Below are 16,326 nucleotides of genomic sequence, written 5' to 3' on the forward strand. Positions count from 1 at the left end.
AACTAAAGATCTTTGATTGTTTACCAGTCAGTGGATTCCACTGGGCTTCTTTGTTCCTGTCTTTGTCTCTCTCTGAGAATGCAGGACAGTGAGGCCAGGCTGCTATATCAGGGAGAAATAACCTCTTTCTTTTACTTGTTCATGATTTTTCATTTAAAATTTTTGCACCTTCTTTTCACTCAGTGGTAATGGGCAAGATTTTTCTTGCTGCTCCTGCATTACATTTTAATTCATGATGAAGTGAGAACAACAAAGGAAGTAAAAGAAAGGCAAAGAGGCTGCAACATGTATAATTTTCAGGATTTCAGATTTTTTGTTCCTGATTTCGACTTTCCTAGAAAGTAAAATTCGACAGTAGTTTTGTGGCAAAAAGAAAACAAATTTAAGTCTGAATGTTGTGAAAGTGAAAAAAGGGAAGAGATTTTCCGCTGATGAAATGACATATTCTAAGTTAGCACAATTCAGTTCAGCAAAGTTGGGGACCAAGGTGTGGCAGAGGGCCAGAATGAAGGCCCATGTTGAATAACTCAAAGGCAGGACAATGGCTGCTTCTGTCAGAAGCTCAAAGACCAACTCCTGGGTCAATGGCCTGCCTTCAGCTTTACAAGACCAGCCATCTGATTTTTCTTTCATTTAATCCACTTGTGATCAGCTCTGAGGAGAGAAGGAAGAAGTCTCACCAACCAGCTGACAGAGACTGGCAACCAGAGCCCCAGTTGCTAGAACACTAACCCTCTCCGTCAGGGTAGTGGGTACCAGCTCTTGCCTGAGCTCTCTACCTAGTTGATAAATCCACTCAGACAATGAAACGATTGCCTCAAAAAATTAAAAGAAAGGAAATTAGAATTCAATTAATTTAAATAGGATTAAAAGGAAGGACTTAGATGATTCCAAAAGATTATGATCTTAATTTGGATAATAGTAAACAGGATATTAAGAAATAACGGAACTTTTTGCCTGCTTACTATGGACTACCCAGTATTGTAAGTTCTTTAGAATATTAACTCAATCGTCTGAATTACCCCTTTGGATTACACTCACTGGTACAGCTGGATAAAAATATAAATCTGGAGATTTGAACTCTTCCAAATATACCAAAGATCCAAGGGCAAACTTTAGGAAGAGTCAATATAATGGCTTGTCTGGACGAGCCATTAAAGGAAGTGAGGGATAGAAATGGACAAGGGGATTATGAAACAATGAGAGGACATGGCATGAAATCATAGAGACAGGACAGTGAGAAGACAAAGGATCCTGAGTTCCACTTCAAATGCCAAAAGATTCTTGTCTAGGGCAACACATGTGTGGTATGAGTGTGCTGAACTGACTTTAAGAAAAAACAGACAAAATCTCTATTAATAATTAGAAGGGAGTAGATTTTTCTGCCAATTGAAAAAAAAGTCTAAGATTTTTATGAGTGATTTCTTCAATGAAATACAGTAAAATAACTTTTATTAACCCATTAAGTGCAGACTTTGGAAGCATGTTTAGTTTCAACTCTTGTGTTTTCTTGTGAGTTTAAGAATAAACAAAAAACCCCTGACAGTTTCCAGCCATATGGGCTCTGACTTTCCTCCTTCAGGACCTCACTGATTCCATGGGAGACCTCTTCAGGCCAGCGTGCTCTTCTCATTCCCAAGGACAACTCCGTTTCTCACTTCCAGCCCAGACAGTGCTTCCTCTTGTCTATTGAGAGAGCCCAGGAAAGAATCTCTTCTCCTCTCTGGCTTTGCAACTAATGGTTGTGATATGAGTGCTGTGGAGGCTTGTGTGTGACCAAGATGGAGAAGTACTATGCCCTTCCCAGACAGAAGCAGTGGATGCTTTTAAGGGGCTACTTAGCAAGGAGAGTCTGGCTTGAGCTCCAGACTCAGCCACACTGCTTAGTATAGTTGTCTTTATTTATTTTTCAAGGCTCATCCTATTAAAAATTCATAAAATAAAAATGTAGGAATGAGGTAAACATGTTATTAAAGTCAGCATTAATTGATAAAATGATAAAATGATATTTTTAATGGTAATATAGGAATGTTCTTTGCTAATTTGGGGGGCCCTAATCCTCAGGAAGGTTTCCAAACTCTAAGTGTACCTACTCAGTGCAGTGTGCACCAACTGGAAAGACAAGAAAGAGGATTGATCCATCAATGTCCTCTTTCCAAATGCCTAAACTAAATAAATGAATTTTCTCAAAGGTCTTTGTTGCTTTTAGAGATTGTGATCTCCCAGTATACACATTGCTAATATGTGTCCTGCTGGGAATGCTCTACCAGGCTTGTTGCTAAATGTGTTCAAATCCCTGCTGTGTCCCTTCTACTCAAGCATTGTTTCATTTTGTCTGTTTATAAAGGAGGCTGCACCATGACCCTAAATTAGGAGATTCCTTGGATTGCCTTGACCCCAGGAGTAATTTTCCCTGTGATGTGATGACTTGCTGAGTCCTAGGGAGGGAACTGAAGTTTGCAGCTGACACTGAAGGAACCTTTGCCCCTTCCAATACTCCGCAGGCTATTGTACTATCAGTGTCACCCTCGCTGGGGACACTGCTATTGGCCATGTCTCCGCGGAATGACTCTGTGTTCTCAGCATCCACTTCAATCTTCTCACCCTCTGAATCAGAATGTTCTAGAGAAACACTTGACTCAATGCTGCCCATTATATTGTTCCATCTCCAGAGGACCTGCTGCTGTTCCAGTGAAAACTTTAACCTTTCTTCTCCTTCCAAGTTCTCAGGCTACTGCTGACTTTCAACTCCATGTTTCCTGTGCTTTGAATTTTTTGAGCAAGTGAGAGAGACCTGAGTCTGGTGCTGCCTCCTCCTAGTGGAATCAGAACGCGACGCGCCTCAAGAGAGGCCCAGATGAGCTCCTGGATTCTTTGCCAGTTCGTCAGGTGCAGACATGTGGGCAGGGTTCCCTCTAGTATGTACTGTGTTTCCATCCAGGGCTGGACTGTCTTGACCTGCGGTGCGCAGCTCTGGGCAGGCGGGAGTGTGGAGGCGGGGCCACGTTCACACTCCCTGGGCTCACAGGACCCAGCGGTCTCCAGCTGGTGCTGCACTGTGACCTCCACTCCCTGCTCCAAAGGAACCAGGGTGGGGACCGTGGATGCCTGTGCCTCTTCTCCAGTCACATTGCCCTGGGACCTACCTGTGCTGGGCAGGTGGGTGATTAGCTCCCTTCCCCCAAACCCTGCGCCTCAGCTGCCAGCTCAGCGACCCTCACCCCTTCTGCCCTCCTTCCTGTGGTTCTCCAGTACTTTCGAATATGTAACAAACTAATAACTTCTGGATGTGATCAGGATATAGTTACAGAGATGTTTCATGGTAAAGTGAGAATATGGAGCCAAATCACACAATGTTTGCCCACCGAACATGGAAGGCATGAGGACATTTAAATGCATATTACTGAGTGAAAGAAGCCAAGGTGAAAAGGCTTCTTGTTGTATGATTCCAACATATGACGTTCTGGAAATTGCAAAGCTTTGGGGGCAGTGAAAAGATCAGTGGTTGCCAGGGGTTATGGGGATGAACAAGTGGAGCTCAGAGGATTTTAGGGTAGTGATGCTATAGTGGTGGATATATCGCTTACATTCCTCCAAATCCGTAGAATAAGCAACACCAAGAGTGAACCTACATATAAACTGTGGGATCTGGGTGATAATGATAGGTGAGTTTTGGTTCATCACTTGTACCACGTGTTTCATCTGATGGGAGATGCTGATAATGGGAAGACTATGCAAATGGAGGGGCAGGAAGTATGTGGGGAATCTATACCTTCTGCTTTGACTTTTGCTGTGAACCTAAAACTGCTCTATAAAACAAAGTATGTTTTTAAAAAATATACAAAACCTCAGGAAATGGGCTTCTTCCAGTGTTAGGGTCAGTTCTTTCCAAGAAAGAGTCTTTTTTAACTCTGGACAAAATGCTCCAATGGGACAGAATTCTGCATAGAACAGAAGTCAGGCCTCCAGACTTGGTCTCTGTCTTTGTCCATTTTGGCCAGTAGGGGGCACTCTTCCTTTATAAATATTTTAATAGTCCACACAGCCAATTGGATCCTGCTTTCTGTTTCCTTTTTAGTACAGCAACTGTTACATCATTGCAACAGGTACTTCCCCTCATTTCCGAAAATACTCATGGGGAGGGGAAAAAAAAGGCTTCTCATATGAGAGTTTCAGAAAAACCTAGAACTTTCACTCAGCTTTTCAATTTGTGGCTTTGTACACCTAAGAGGAAATTGACAGTCAGAAACCACAAAGGAAAAGAGAGCATTCTAAGAATGTGCAGAACAGCTTAATGAAGAGTTAATGAGGGGAGCATGCTTTGTGTTTCTACACTGGGAGAAAGGAAACAACTGTGATATGGGAGTGAAAGAATGGGATCCAGGAAAGTGGAGAGGAAGGGGGAAGTGTGCCAGGCATCAGAATGAGCAAATGAATACTATGTAAACATATATGTTACTGTATATCTTTGTAGATATATAATATATATAGTATATTTTATGATATATGTATTTTATAGTATATATGTACATATTTATATGTATATATATATTATTTTTTATAAAATTACATATACTTGCTGAGCCACTTTTTCCTTATTCTGTTTTTTAGACTTTCAGCATTTTGTGGTCAGTTATACATGGAGAGAGAGGCAAGAGAGTTCACTATTCTCATATAGATCTTTAAGAAAAAGGAAGAAAATAGTCACCATCTGTTCAGCCCTCACTCAGTGAAAGATACTTCGCTAAGTGCTTTTATCTCTTCTAGTTCGTTTAATACTCACGACAGCTCTACGAATATTTCCACCTTACTTTATATTTGAGAAAACTGAGGCTCAGTGAAGTTAAGTGAATTCCCCAGGATCACACATATGTCCTGGTGGAATCTGGATTTAATGCAGAATCCCATGTCACATGTCACAAATAATTACCAAAGTTTCATCTTGCGAAATTCTCAAACTCTTTGTTTTCTCCTTCAATGCTTTTGTTACAGGCTCTTAACATCAGCCCTGATATCAGTTCCCCCACATTGAACCCAGCGTATATGGGGTTAAAACTAAAACCCACCACCCCCTTTCCTGCTTCTCTAGCTCCACTCATATGTAAATACCTGTTTCTTTAAACTTTGACTCCTTGAGCTTTACAACTAAATGGGAGTTCCAAATTGTTCAAAGCCCAGGTGGCCTGGAGTTGGAGGCACTCTGAAGTTTGGCTAATCATGTGTCCTTGAGTTTTCCAGGAAAGCCACTGTCTCAAGAGTATCAAGGAGCGGAGGCTTCCCAGACCTCAACACCTCGACTCCCGGAGCTTGAACCCGCCTCAAACAGGAAGACGAGACAAGAGACAACGGCGAAGAACGCCCACCTGCCATCCTCCTATCTCACCCTCCCCCTGGCCTTGCTGCAAGCAGCCTCTCAAGGCCAAACCAGGCTGGTGGGAAAACACCAGCCTGCACAGCTACATGCGCCCCCTCCCCTACCCAAAAGCCCCAATAAAAATTCCTACCCATTCCTCATCGAGGAGCTAGCAATTTTTGAGGCATGAGCCCTTGCTTTGCTCCCTGTGCCTGGCATAGTAAAAACCTTTCCTCTTCCACTCAAGACTCTGTTCTCGTTATTTGGATTGGTATCGGGTTCAGAGACCCAACTTTCGGTTACACTTTCTGTGGATCCTTCCTCCTGGTTTTCTCCTGTCTCTGCACTGGCTACTCCATCTCTGTCCACTCTGTGGGCTCTCCTCTCTCTCAGCCTTAAAAGTAGAAGGTCCTCACAAGCTTTAAGTCATCTTCTCATTCTACACTCTACTCATCCATGTAACAACATCCATTACCTTGCCCTGATTTCAAAATATGCCACAAACAACTTCAAATTGACATCTCCAAGACATACACTGTTGGAGATTCCATGTTTACATATTTATCTACACATGGGGCATCTGTCTTTAGATGTTTATTGGGCCCTTTATCGAGTGCATCTGCTTTTTCCCCCTTCTTGATATCCCTCGTTCAAGCTTCTGGCGACAGAATCCTTTGTCCTCCACCTCTCATTGCAACATGAAACATAACTGAAATTCATTAAGCCTGATTACTATTTTTATATCTGTTTCTCTTCAAAATTCAAAGCTCCAAGAGAATAGGTTTTTCATCTTCTCCTTCCTCTGCATTCTCAGAACTATCACATAATCTGATATGGAAATATGCAGTTTCAAACTATAACTGAGTGGAAAAAACAAATGAGTGAGTTGAAATTATCATTTATGTTTTAATATTGATTGGAAATTTAGACTATTTCTTTTTTTAAGGATAAACAAATCCACAATGTCTCCTGGGGAAGAATTTTATAAATTAAACAAGAAAATAACTTGATAAAAGATAAAGCTGAACATTTTTTGCTGTAATTGAATATATTAGGTGAACATCAGATTATATGAATAAAACTAGTTTAAATACCATACATATTATGACATACATAAAGTAAATAAATGAATAAATTAATACATTGGAGCCCTCAGCATATTAATCATAGTTATTTTAAATTCCAGGTCGGGTAATTCCAAAATCTCTGCCATATGTGAGTCTAGTTCTGATGCATGCTCTGTCTCTTAAAACTGAGTTTTTCACCTTTTAGTATGATTTATAAGTTTCTGTTGAAAGCTGGACATGACGCACTGGGTAAAAGGAACTGAGGTAAATTGACCCTTAGGGTGAGGTCTTACATTTCACTTGCTGGGAGTTTGTCTGTGTTTGCTGTAGCTGTAGGTGTCAGAGGCCAAAATTTCCTCTTGTAGCCTTGCTTTCCTCTCCCCTGTTGTCTTTGGGTTTCCCTAGAGACTTCTTCTTAAATAAAGTCTGACACTTGCCGTTCTTCCCATTGTAATCTCTAGTTATTATACGTGAACCCTACTGATGTTATGGAGGTGCAGGGGAGGGGAAGTGTTGTAGAACCCTATGGTTAGTCTCAGTATTTCAGTGAGCCTGTGCCCCTGGGCTGCGACCTTCACAAGTGCTTCTCAGCTCTTTACCTCCCTGTTAGGTGAGACAGGAAACTTAGAGGGTTTTGGAGTTAGGTATTTCCCCTCCCCTAGGTGGGTTAGGCTCTGGTAAAATGGTTTCCCTTGAGGGTAGGCCTGTGTTAAAGAGGACAGAACACTCAGAGTATTTCAGAATGACTACTCTTTCCCTCCCTCTGCTGGAAAAAACAGATTTTTCTCTGATCTTTGCAAGAGACTCTGGTAGGGATCCTGAAGGTAAGACTCACAAAAGTGTGGGGCTCCGCTAACTCTGGACCCCTGGACTTTTTAACACTGAAGCTCATCCACACAGAGCCTCCAGCACTTCTTCAATTACAGTTTAACTGTTCCCACCAATACTAGCTCCAGCTGTGGGCTTCTGCTCCAGGTAAGCTGTGATTCTCTGCATCCTCCTTTCTCTCCAGTTGTTGGGCCAGTATCTTGCCCTGGGACCTTAATTCTCAATGGATCTAAAAAGAATTGTTTTTCAAGTCATGCTGCATTTTGTTGTTGTTGTTGTGAGGTGAGGAATGATGACTTCCAAGCTGTTTACATGTTGAATGAGAAACCAGAAGTTCCTCCAATATATGAATATATACTCAACATCAGAATGGCTCTCTCTCAAGGAGTCGTGCCCCTAGAGATACTCATTTTAACAAAAACATTTTAACAATGTTGAACAATTTAACTTAATGTGTTATATGACTACAGCAGAAGTAAGAGTCTTTAAAATGACTGAATACACGGACATGTGACTATGCAGTAGGTAAGCAGAATCATTTCAATAACTGTATTTGTTAAAGGAAATTATTTCCAGATCCCTTTCCTTACTTATTCATCTTTCTTGCAAGTTTATGGGTCAAGAGGAGGATCTATGATTTCCGTTCTGACAAGCTCCCAGGCACAGTCACTGTATGTCTTCTCTGTCAGGTAGAGAGGGATTCCCCGAAGTACCTCTTCACGGCCAGTGTAGGGCCCTCCATTCCCTGGACAGATTCTTCCTCTCCCATCTCTTGCTCCAAACAGGTGTCCAGGTCTCCCAGCTGCCAATGGAGTCAGTACAAAGTTTATTGAGGTGAGTTGTTTTCCAGGCAGCAGAGGAGCGCTCTGTGTGGAAGAGGTTGAAGATTGCTGGAGCATCTCCTGGAGGACAGACGTGGCCTGGGCCTCTGGGAACTGGCTGAATCCACCATCTCACAGAGGAGATGTCTTTCAGTTAGGATAATCAGCAGATCCTCCTCATTTGTCTCAGAAGCGTCAGGTCTTCCTGTGAACCAGTCCCTGTCTCTGAGGCAGGTCCCAGCCCAGAGCTCAGATGGTAATGTGACTACCCACCAAGAGGGCAGTCAGGACAGGTGGGCATTTGGGAGCCTGTGGATGCTGGTAGCCTGGATGAGGTGCATGACTGTTGACCCCAAGTTTCTTTGAAGACCCTTCTATGCATGTCTCTTAAGTAGAGAACACAGTAGTTTTCATTTTCTGAATGTTCCTGTACACATTTTATCTTTTTTCCTTTCCTTTGTGTATGCTCTAAGTAAATTAGAAGGCAACCATTTAAATCATTCTTTCTTTTTCTTGATTTACGTTTAATTTGCCCCAAGAAACTTCAGATGTTTCAAAATAAGTGGATTCAAATATTTCAAATGAGGAAAGTCTTTTTGTCAAATTTAAACTTATTGAGGCTGGCCCGGTGGTGCAGTGGTTAAGTTTGTGTGCTTCACTTTGGCGGCCTGGGGTTCACCAGTTCCCATCCAGGTGCAGACCTACGCACCGCTTATCAAGCGATGCTGTGGCACGTGTCCCACATATAAAATTGAGGAAGATGGGCACAGATGTTAGCTCAGAGTCAGTCTTTCTCAGCAAACAGAGGAGGATTGATGGTGAATGTTAAATCAGGGCTAATCTTCCTCACATACGAAAAAAGCAAGAAATAGTTATACTTACGTAAATAGTGTTCTTGCTAGGAACAAAATTTCACATCTGTTCCTGGGCTCTATGTTTCTCCCTTTATTTTGCACGTCAGCCAAGCTTCCTTATCCCTCTGTATTTACCTTCTTGCAAATGGACTTTTTAGACCTGTTTGACAAGTAACCTCCTTAGGAGAAAGGTCTATATCTTGTTCATTATTATATCATTAGCACAGAGTTCATAACAATTACTTAAGATATGATTATTAACAAGTCGTATTCTCAGATTTTCCATCAGACTTCGCAAAAGAAGCTTATATTGATTTCCCATCAGAAGCTTATATTGACATAATTAATTACCATCCCTAGATTATTCAGTCTGTACATTTCTATAGAGCTTCTTGATTCATCATTTCCCATCTCACAGTAAGGATGTAGGACAGTGAGGGCAGCATATGATGCTACAGAAAACTAGCCATCTTTGCTTTACTAGTTTAGAGTCTCTATAATGTTATTGTTATTTTTTAAAATTTAGTCCTTTTCTGGGTGAAGTTTGTCCTGCTGCTACTGAATTACCTTCTATTTCATCTTGAGGTTAGTACCAAAATAGGGAAGTAAAAATGGAAACATAATGGTCCTTTACCATTATTATCCATCATTTTCAATACATCATTTTTTTCCTTCTCCTTTCAGCTTTCTTAGAAAGCTGTCCTTGCATTTGGATGCATTGAGGCAAAAGGAAAATAAATGTAGGTCTGAACATGATGAAGGAAATAAAGTGAATCCCCAGGTGAGAAAAGTGACAGTGGGAGTTCTTCTCTTCTCTTGTCACCCTTCCACTACTCCAGTGTAGTTTCTGCTCATTAATTCCACCAAACCAGCTCTCACTAGGGTCAGTTCCATCTGTTTCCCCATGTAGAGGATTGTTTCAATCTGCAATCCACAGAGCAGCTTACTGACCTTCGACATGATACTAATCAAAATGGTGATAAATTACCGTTGTAAGTAATTAAATATTTCATGATTTAAAGTAAATAAAACATTAAACATATTAATATGATTTGTCAATACATCAAATCCATGAAACCTATCCAAAAGCAAATATATCTCAAAAAGGGAAAACAATGCAGAGAAAAATAATCTACACTCTATTCTAGCTCCCACCCTATTTCTCCCCCCACTTCAGAAAGGAAACCTCTAAAAACCATTGTCATATATTGTCATTAACTTCTTTTTTTGTTTGTTTAAATATATACATTTTCTTATTGATAGCATAATAGTTTATAACATCGTGAAACTTCAGTTGCACATTATTATTCATCAGTCACCATATAAATGTGCCCCTTCACCCCTTGTGATCACTCCCCAACCCCCTTCCCCTCTGGTAACAACTAAACTGTTCTCTTGGTTCCTGTGTTAGTTTATCTTCCACAAATGGGTGAAATCATATGATGTTTGTCTTCCTCTGTCTGGCTTATTTCGCTTAACATAATATCCTCAAGGTCCATCCATGTTGCAAATGGAACAATTTTATCTTTTTTTATGTGAGTACTATTCCTTTGCATATATATACCACATTTTCTTTATCTAATCACTGGTTTGCACAAAAAAGATAATTTCAAGAAAGTAAATGCACAAAATTAAGAGAAAGGGATAAAATAGACATGAAAAAATGTTTCCAATCTATATAGATGTAATGGTTAATTTTTTTTATAGAGAGAGCTCTATCAAACTTATAAGAAAATCATTAAATCCTTATTAGCTCAATGGAGGTAGAATGTGTCAAACTATTTACATAAATTACATAATTAGGATGTAATAGGTTCAAATTGTAATTGGTAAGAAAATGCAGAAAAAATTTAACTTCACTAATACATGAGTGAAAAATAAATCTGCAATGATACAATTGACTGATTGTCACAGTACTGCAATTGTATAAACTAGCAAAATCTAAAAGCTCTACTCTTTTACTCCCCTCCTCCAACATTTTATGTTTTTGAAATCATATCTAATCTCTTTTAACCTTAATATTATCTTCATAGGTGGTTTGATCTGCTACCTTTACTGTATTTTTGCCTTTACCAGTGATTTTATTGACTTTTTAAAATAACTGTCTTATTCCTGTTGCTGGTCTTCTCTTTCCCACTTAAATAAGTCCCTTCAGCATTTCTTTTTTTTTTTTTTTAAAGATTTTATTTTTTCCTTTTTCTCCCCAAAGCCCCCCAGTACATAGTTGCGTATTCTTCGTTGTGGGTTCTTCTAGTTGTGGCATGTGGGACGCTGCCTCAGCGTGGTCTGATGAGCAGTGCCATGTCCGCGCCCAGGATTCGAACTAACGAAACACTGGGCCGCCTGTAGCGGAGCACGCGAACTTAACCACTCGGCCACGAGGCCAGCCCCCCTTCAGCATTTCTTATAGAACTGGTTTCTTGGTGATAAACTCCTTTAGTTTTTGCTTGTCTGGGAAACTCTTTATCTCTCCTTCCACTCTGAAGGTTAACCTTTCCAGATAGAGTATTCTTGGCTGTAGGTTTTTTCCTTTCAGCACTTTAAATACGTCATGCCACTCTCTTCTAGCCTGTTGGGTTTTGGCTGAGAAGTCCGCTGATAGCCTTATGGGCTTTCCTTTGTATGTCACTTGTTGCCTTTCTCTTACAGCTTTTAGGATTTTCTCTTTCTCTTTAATCTTGGATGTTTTAATTATAATATGTCTTGGTGTGATCCTCTTTGGGTTTATCTTGTTTGGTGTTCTCTGTGCTTCCTGCACTTGGATGTCTGTTTCCTTGCTTAGGTTAGGAAAGTTTTCAGCTATTATTTCTTCAGATAGGTTCTCTGCCCCTTTGTCTCTCTCTTCTCCTTCTGGGAAACCTATAATATGCATGTTAGTGCGCTTGATATTGTCCCAGAGTTCCCTTAGACTGTTCTCATTCTGTCTAATTCCTTTTTATTTTATCAGTTCAGCTTGGGTGATTTCCTCTAGTCTTTCATCCAGCTCGCTGATCTGTTCTTCTATATCATCTACTCTGCTATTGAGTCCCTCTAGGGAATTTTTAACTTCTAGTATTCTTCACTTCTGATTGGTTCTTTTTTATATTTTCCAGTTCTTTGTTGATGAGCTCACTGTGTTCATCCAGTCTTCTCCCAATATCTGTGAGCATCCTTATGAGTTTTTGTTTGAACTCTTTGTCAGGTAGATTGCTTATTTCTGCTTCATTTAGTTCTTTTTGGGAGGTTTTGTCCTGTTCCCTTGTTTGGAATGTATTCCTTTGCCTTGTCATTATGCCTCTTTCTCTGTGCTTACATCTATGTATTAGGTGAGTCAGCTATGTCTCCTGATCTTGGAGAAGTGGCCTTATGTAAGAGACTCCTTTTGAGACCCAGCAGTGTGCTTCCCTCTAGTCACCAGTCCAAATGTTCCAGGAGAGACCCCTGTGTTGGCTACTTGTGTCCTTCTGCTGGGACAGGGCTGCTCTTGCTTCAGGTACCCAGGGAGTCTAGGTTTTCCCTCCCTGGCTGGCTGTTTGTAAATTGGGTTTGAGGAGCCCCAGCACCATTGGCTGCAAGGTCTAATAGCACATTCTTGTTGCACTTTTTCTATTAAGTGAGTAGGTACCCAGTGTGTCTGGTTGCTAGAATCAGGGGCTTACAATTGCTGTAGGCATCAGGGCTGAACCTGTTGTCAGCTCTCTTAGGATTGCAGCTGAGTGGGGATGGCCTCAGGCACAAGATTACCCTATTGTTTCAGGCTTTGGGAGGCGGGGCTGAACCCCTTTGAGGCTATTTGTGGAGCACAGGGTTTCTGCCACTGATAAGCCCCACCCCCGACAGGTCTATACACACTGTCAACACAGTCCTTGTCTGTGCACACTTCTCAACCCCCTGGAGCATACCCAGTCACCCCACTGCAGAGGCCCCCACAGTCTCCACCAATGCCCCCCACAGTTCACTTGCTCCTCACACAGGCCCTGCTGCATAGAGGCAGATGCAGTCACCTGCTTGTAGAGGACCAAGGAACCCAGTTATTCAGGCCAACAAGTATCCAGAGAGCTTGCTGTTGGATGGGGCCAGTCCCTAGGGTGGGCTGCCTGTCCTGGCTGAACTGGATTAAATATGTGCTCTAGTGGGTGTGGCAGACCCCTGGGCTAACAAGCCAGGGGAAGAACTCCAATGGTCTGCCAGGTTCATGTCAGCGCACCTGTACTAGGTCACAACAATGCTTGCCACCAATGTCTTAATCTCTGGAGAGGTCTCACATTTCACCAAGATGCACCCAGTACCTACCAGGTGACTGTGTACCACCAAAGGACTGTGTACCTTTCTTTCTGGTGATTTTAGGTTGCTCTCTGAGGTGGGTGAATTTGTGTGTAGGCCCTTTAAGAGTCAGCTTTTTTCAGCTTGTGTCCAATTGCTTTTCTGGGGGTGTTCCGCATTTCAGTTAATAGCCAGTGAAGGCAGATATTATGAGACTCATCTCAGTTGTGCTGAGTCTGAAGGATGCTTATAGAAGTAACAGGCCATGACTCAGGTCCCCGTTCCTCCAGAGAAGGCTGAATAGCTTAGGGTGGCTCCCATCCGGCTGGCTGTGAAGCACCAAGGCTCACTAAGGTCACTTTTTTTTCTCTCCAGAAGGATTTCTGCCTCTTCTGCCTCAGTCAGGACTGTCTTTTGTTGTGCGGGTTCTTTTTATCCACTTTTCAGGTCTTTCTCCAGGGTAATTTATCCAAGAATAGTTGTAACCTTGTGTGTTCATGGGAGGAGTGTGTTGTCATTAACTTCTCTTATTCACCCTTCCTCCTACTCCAATGTGGTTTCTGGTGATTGACTATGCCAAACCAGTTATCCCTGAGGTCAGCAATGCCATCTCTTTTCCCAGTGTGGTGGGCAGTTTCCATCCACGATTTTCATGAACCCATTGAGACTTCTAAGCATTTAAGTCCTTAAACATGGTCTTCTCACTGTTCTCTCTCCTCTTGTTAGCATAGGGCCATTCTACCTGTTTCATTTATGGCTTTTCCCTCTCTTTTATGGTTGAAGGTCCTAGGAATCAATTTTAAGTCATTTTCTTATTCTGTACTGTCTCCCCATCTGATCATTTTCCTTCCTAAGCTTTGCAGTTCATGGAGTTGCTTGTAAATAAATTGCAAACTCAAATATCCAGTGGACATTTGCACTTAGATGGCAACCATGCAAATACGGAGAATATCTACTACTTTTGTTCTTACATTCTGACATGACTCGATCCAACTCCCATCAAGAGAATTCCATTTTTTCCCTTCTCATTATAGCATTAAACCTAACTGATAATAATTTCTAATCTTAATTATTATTAATTTTAAAATAATTAATGTTTAATTACAAATGAACTGATTAGTGCTTTTAGGTTACTTTCCCTACAAAAACCAAACATACAAGAACACAGGAACCATATTTGTTAGGTTCACTTCTACATCATGAGGACAACATTCAACCTGGCTTAGAGGAAGTCCATTTTTACTTCTGACTTGAATATAACAATGATGGGTAAATGAATTGTGCCATCCATTCTCTGTCAGATTGCACACTCAGATGTGGTGTTTCTTTTCTAAAAAATTAACAAATACAAGATATTTTCCGTGGTAAAAATTTAATGAACAAAGAAAATAATAAATTGACTAAATATAAAGAATACATTGTGCTATATTAAATCACATGTAAAGTTTCACATCATATTATATGTACAAAAATAATTTAAATCTTATAAATAAATAAATAAATAAATATTTAAATAGATAAATAAATAGATCAACCTGGTCATCTGTATCAGACTAGTGTCCGCAGGGTTAAGCACAATATTCATTAATACTATTGAAAACATTTGACAAATTTGATTGAGTTCAGATCATGATTACAGCAGAAGTGAGAGTCCTTGACATGGCAGAGCAAGTGGAAGTGTGATATTATCAGTCAGTGAGACACATTTCCATGTTGAACCAGGTGTCATTTCTTCCTCCTTAACTCTGCGGCAAGTTTGTGGATGAAGAGAAGGATCTCATGATTTCTGCTCTGACGATCTCCCAGGCACAAGGGCTGTATTTCTTCTCTTGCAGATAGAGAGCGATTCTTTGGAAGTATCTCCTCACAGCCAGCAGGGAGTCCTCGTTCATCAGGGGCGTCTCTTCCACCCCCACCTCCTGGCTCAGACAGGCTTCCAGCTCAGTCAGCTGCTGATAAAGTCCAGTGTAGAGTTTGTCTAGGAGGCTCTCGTCCCAGGCAGCAGACGAGCCGTCTGTGCTGAAGAGGTGGAAGATCTGTTGGATCGTCTCATGGACCGCGGAGATGGCTTGAGCCTTCCGGAACTGGTTGCCGTCAAACACCTCCTGGGGGAATCCAAAGTCATTTCTGTCCTTCAGGCAGGAGAAGGGGGAGATTCTCCTCATTTGTCCCAGGAGCATCAAGACCCTTGTGTTGCCCAGGCTATGGGTGTGAGGCAGGTCACATCCCAGAGAGCAGATGGAGTGGCAGCTGAGCACCACCAGGGCCATCAGTAAGGAAAAGGGTAGAGCCATTGGGGATCTTGCAGATGCTGCTGGCCTGGCTGGGGTGGGTAACCTGTGAGCCTTGGTCTCTGGGTTTTCTGAAGACCTTCCTCTGTGCATGTGTCTTAAATAGGGCACATATGAGTTTCCATTTTCTGACTGTTCTCTCTTACTTTCTATTTCTGTTTCTGCTTTTCGTTTTGCACTCTCCAAATGGGTTAAAGCATCATTTCTCAACCATTTATTTTTCATTATTGCTTCCCCTTCCCCGTCCCTAGCGCTTTTTTAGATATTTTTTCCTAATTGAACCCCCATGAAATTTTGATAACACAGATATACTGCATGTCTGTTTATGTACTCTCTATGTATCTCTACTTTATCCATATAAAAAGAAAGTGTAAACTTCACTCTTTTTATTCAATGCATGATTAAGAATGACTAAAACATTTAAGCTAAAAGTTAAATTTAAAAGCTGTTGACATTTAATTTAGCCTTGTAATTAAGTTTTTAGAGTAACTTTTAATGTAATATATTTCTGATATAAATAGTCATCTATCCAATTACATATTCAAATAAAAATTTACATAAATACTTTCTAATAATACCAATGTATAGATATGCTTAAAACTCCATCAAAACTGCTGAAAATCATTGAAAAAATAAGTTACTTTCTTAACATCTATTTGTAGGTACTCAAGTTTTAATTTTGCTTCATATCAGAAAATAATTTTTAAGCTCAGTGGCTACTGGATATTCATCCATGTATTGTCAACATTTTTTCTGTTCATCTGTTGACATAATTATTGATGTGTTGAATAACTTTTTTTTTTAAGATTTTTATTTTTCCTTTTTCTCCCAAAGCCCCCTGGTACATAGTTGTGTATTTTTAGTTGTGAG

At 40.8% G+C, this 16,326-nt stretch overlaps 1 protein-coding gene across 2 annotated transcripts; it reads right to left on the reverse strand.

Annotated features, from left to right (window-relative positions):
* Window positions 1–13,815: 13,815 nt before the first annotated feature.
* Window positions 13,816–15,657, reverse strand: LOC103567855 (interferon alpha-1). 2 transcript variants are annotated; one of them, XM_070590086.1, is made up of 2 exons: window positions 14,910–15,657; window positions 13,816–13,850 (listed from the first exon to the last, which is right to left on the reverse strand). In XM_070590086.1, the coding sequence occupies exons 1-2, from the start codon at window positions 15,547–15,549 to the stop codon at window positions 13,816–13,818; spliced, it is 675 nt and encodes a 224-aa protein (XP_070446187.1). In that variant the 5' UTR covers window positions 15,550–15,657. The 2 variants fall into 2 exon arrangements, with proteins under 2 accessions (XP_070446187.1, XP_008542820.2); XM_008544598.2 differs by lacking the exon at window positions 13,816–13,850 and having other exon boundaries at window positions 14,779–15,657.
* Window positions 15,658–16,326: the final 669 nt, after the last annotated feature.

The sequence above is a fragment of the Equus przewalskii genome, chromosome 22, assembly GCF_037783145.1.
Source record: "Equus przewalskii isolate Varuska chromosome 22, EquPr2, whole genome shotgun sequence".
Lineage (NCBI taxonomy): Eukaryota > Metazoa > Chordata > Mammalia > Perissodactyla > Equidae > Equus > Equus przewalskii.

Coding starts and splice junctions, on each gene's coding strand:
- LOC103567855 (XM_070590086.1), bottom strand. CDS start 15,549: ATGCACAGAGGAAGGTCTTCAGAAAACCCAGAGACCAAGGCTCACAGG. Junction 13,851..14,909: donor ATCCACAAACTTGCCGCAGA/GTTAAGGAGGAA, acceptor ACCATGTTTAAG/GACTTAAATGCTTAGAAGTC.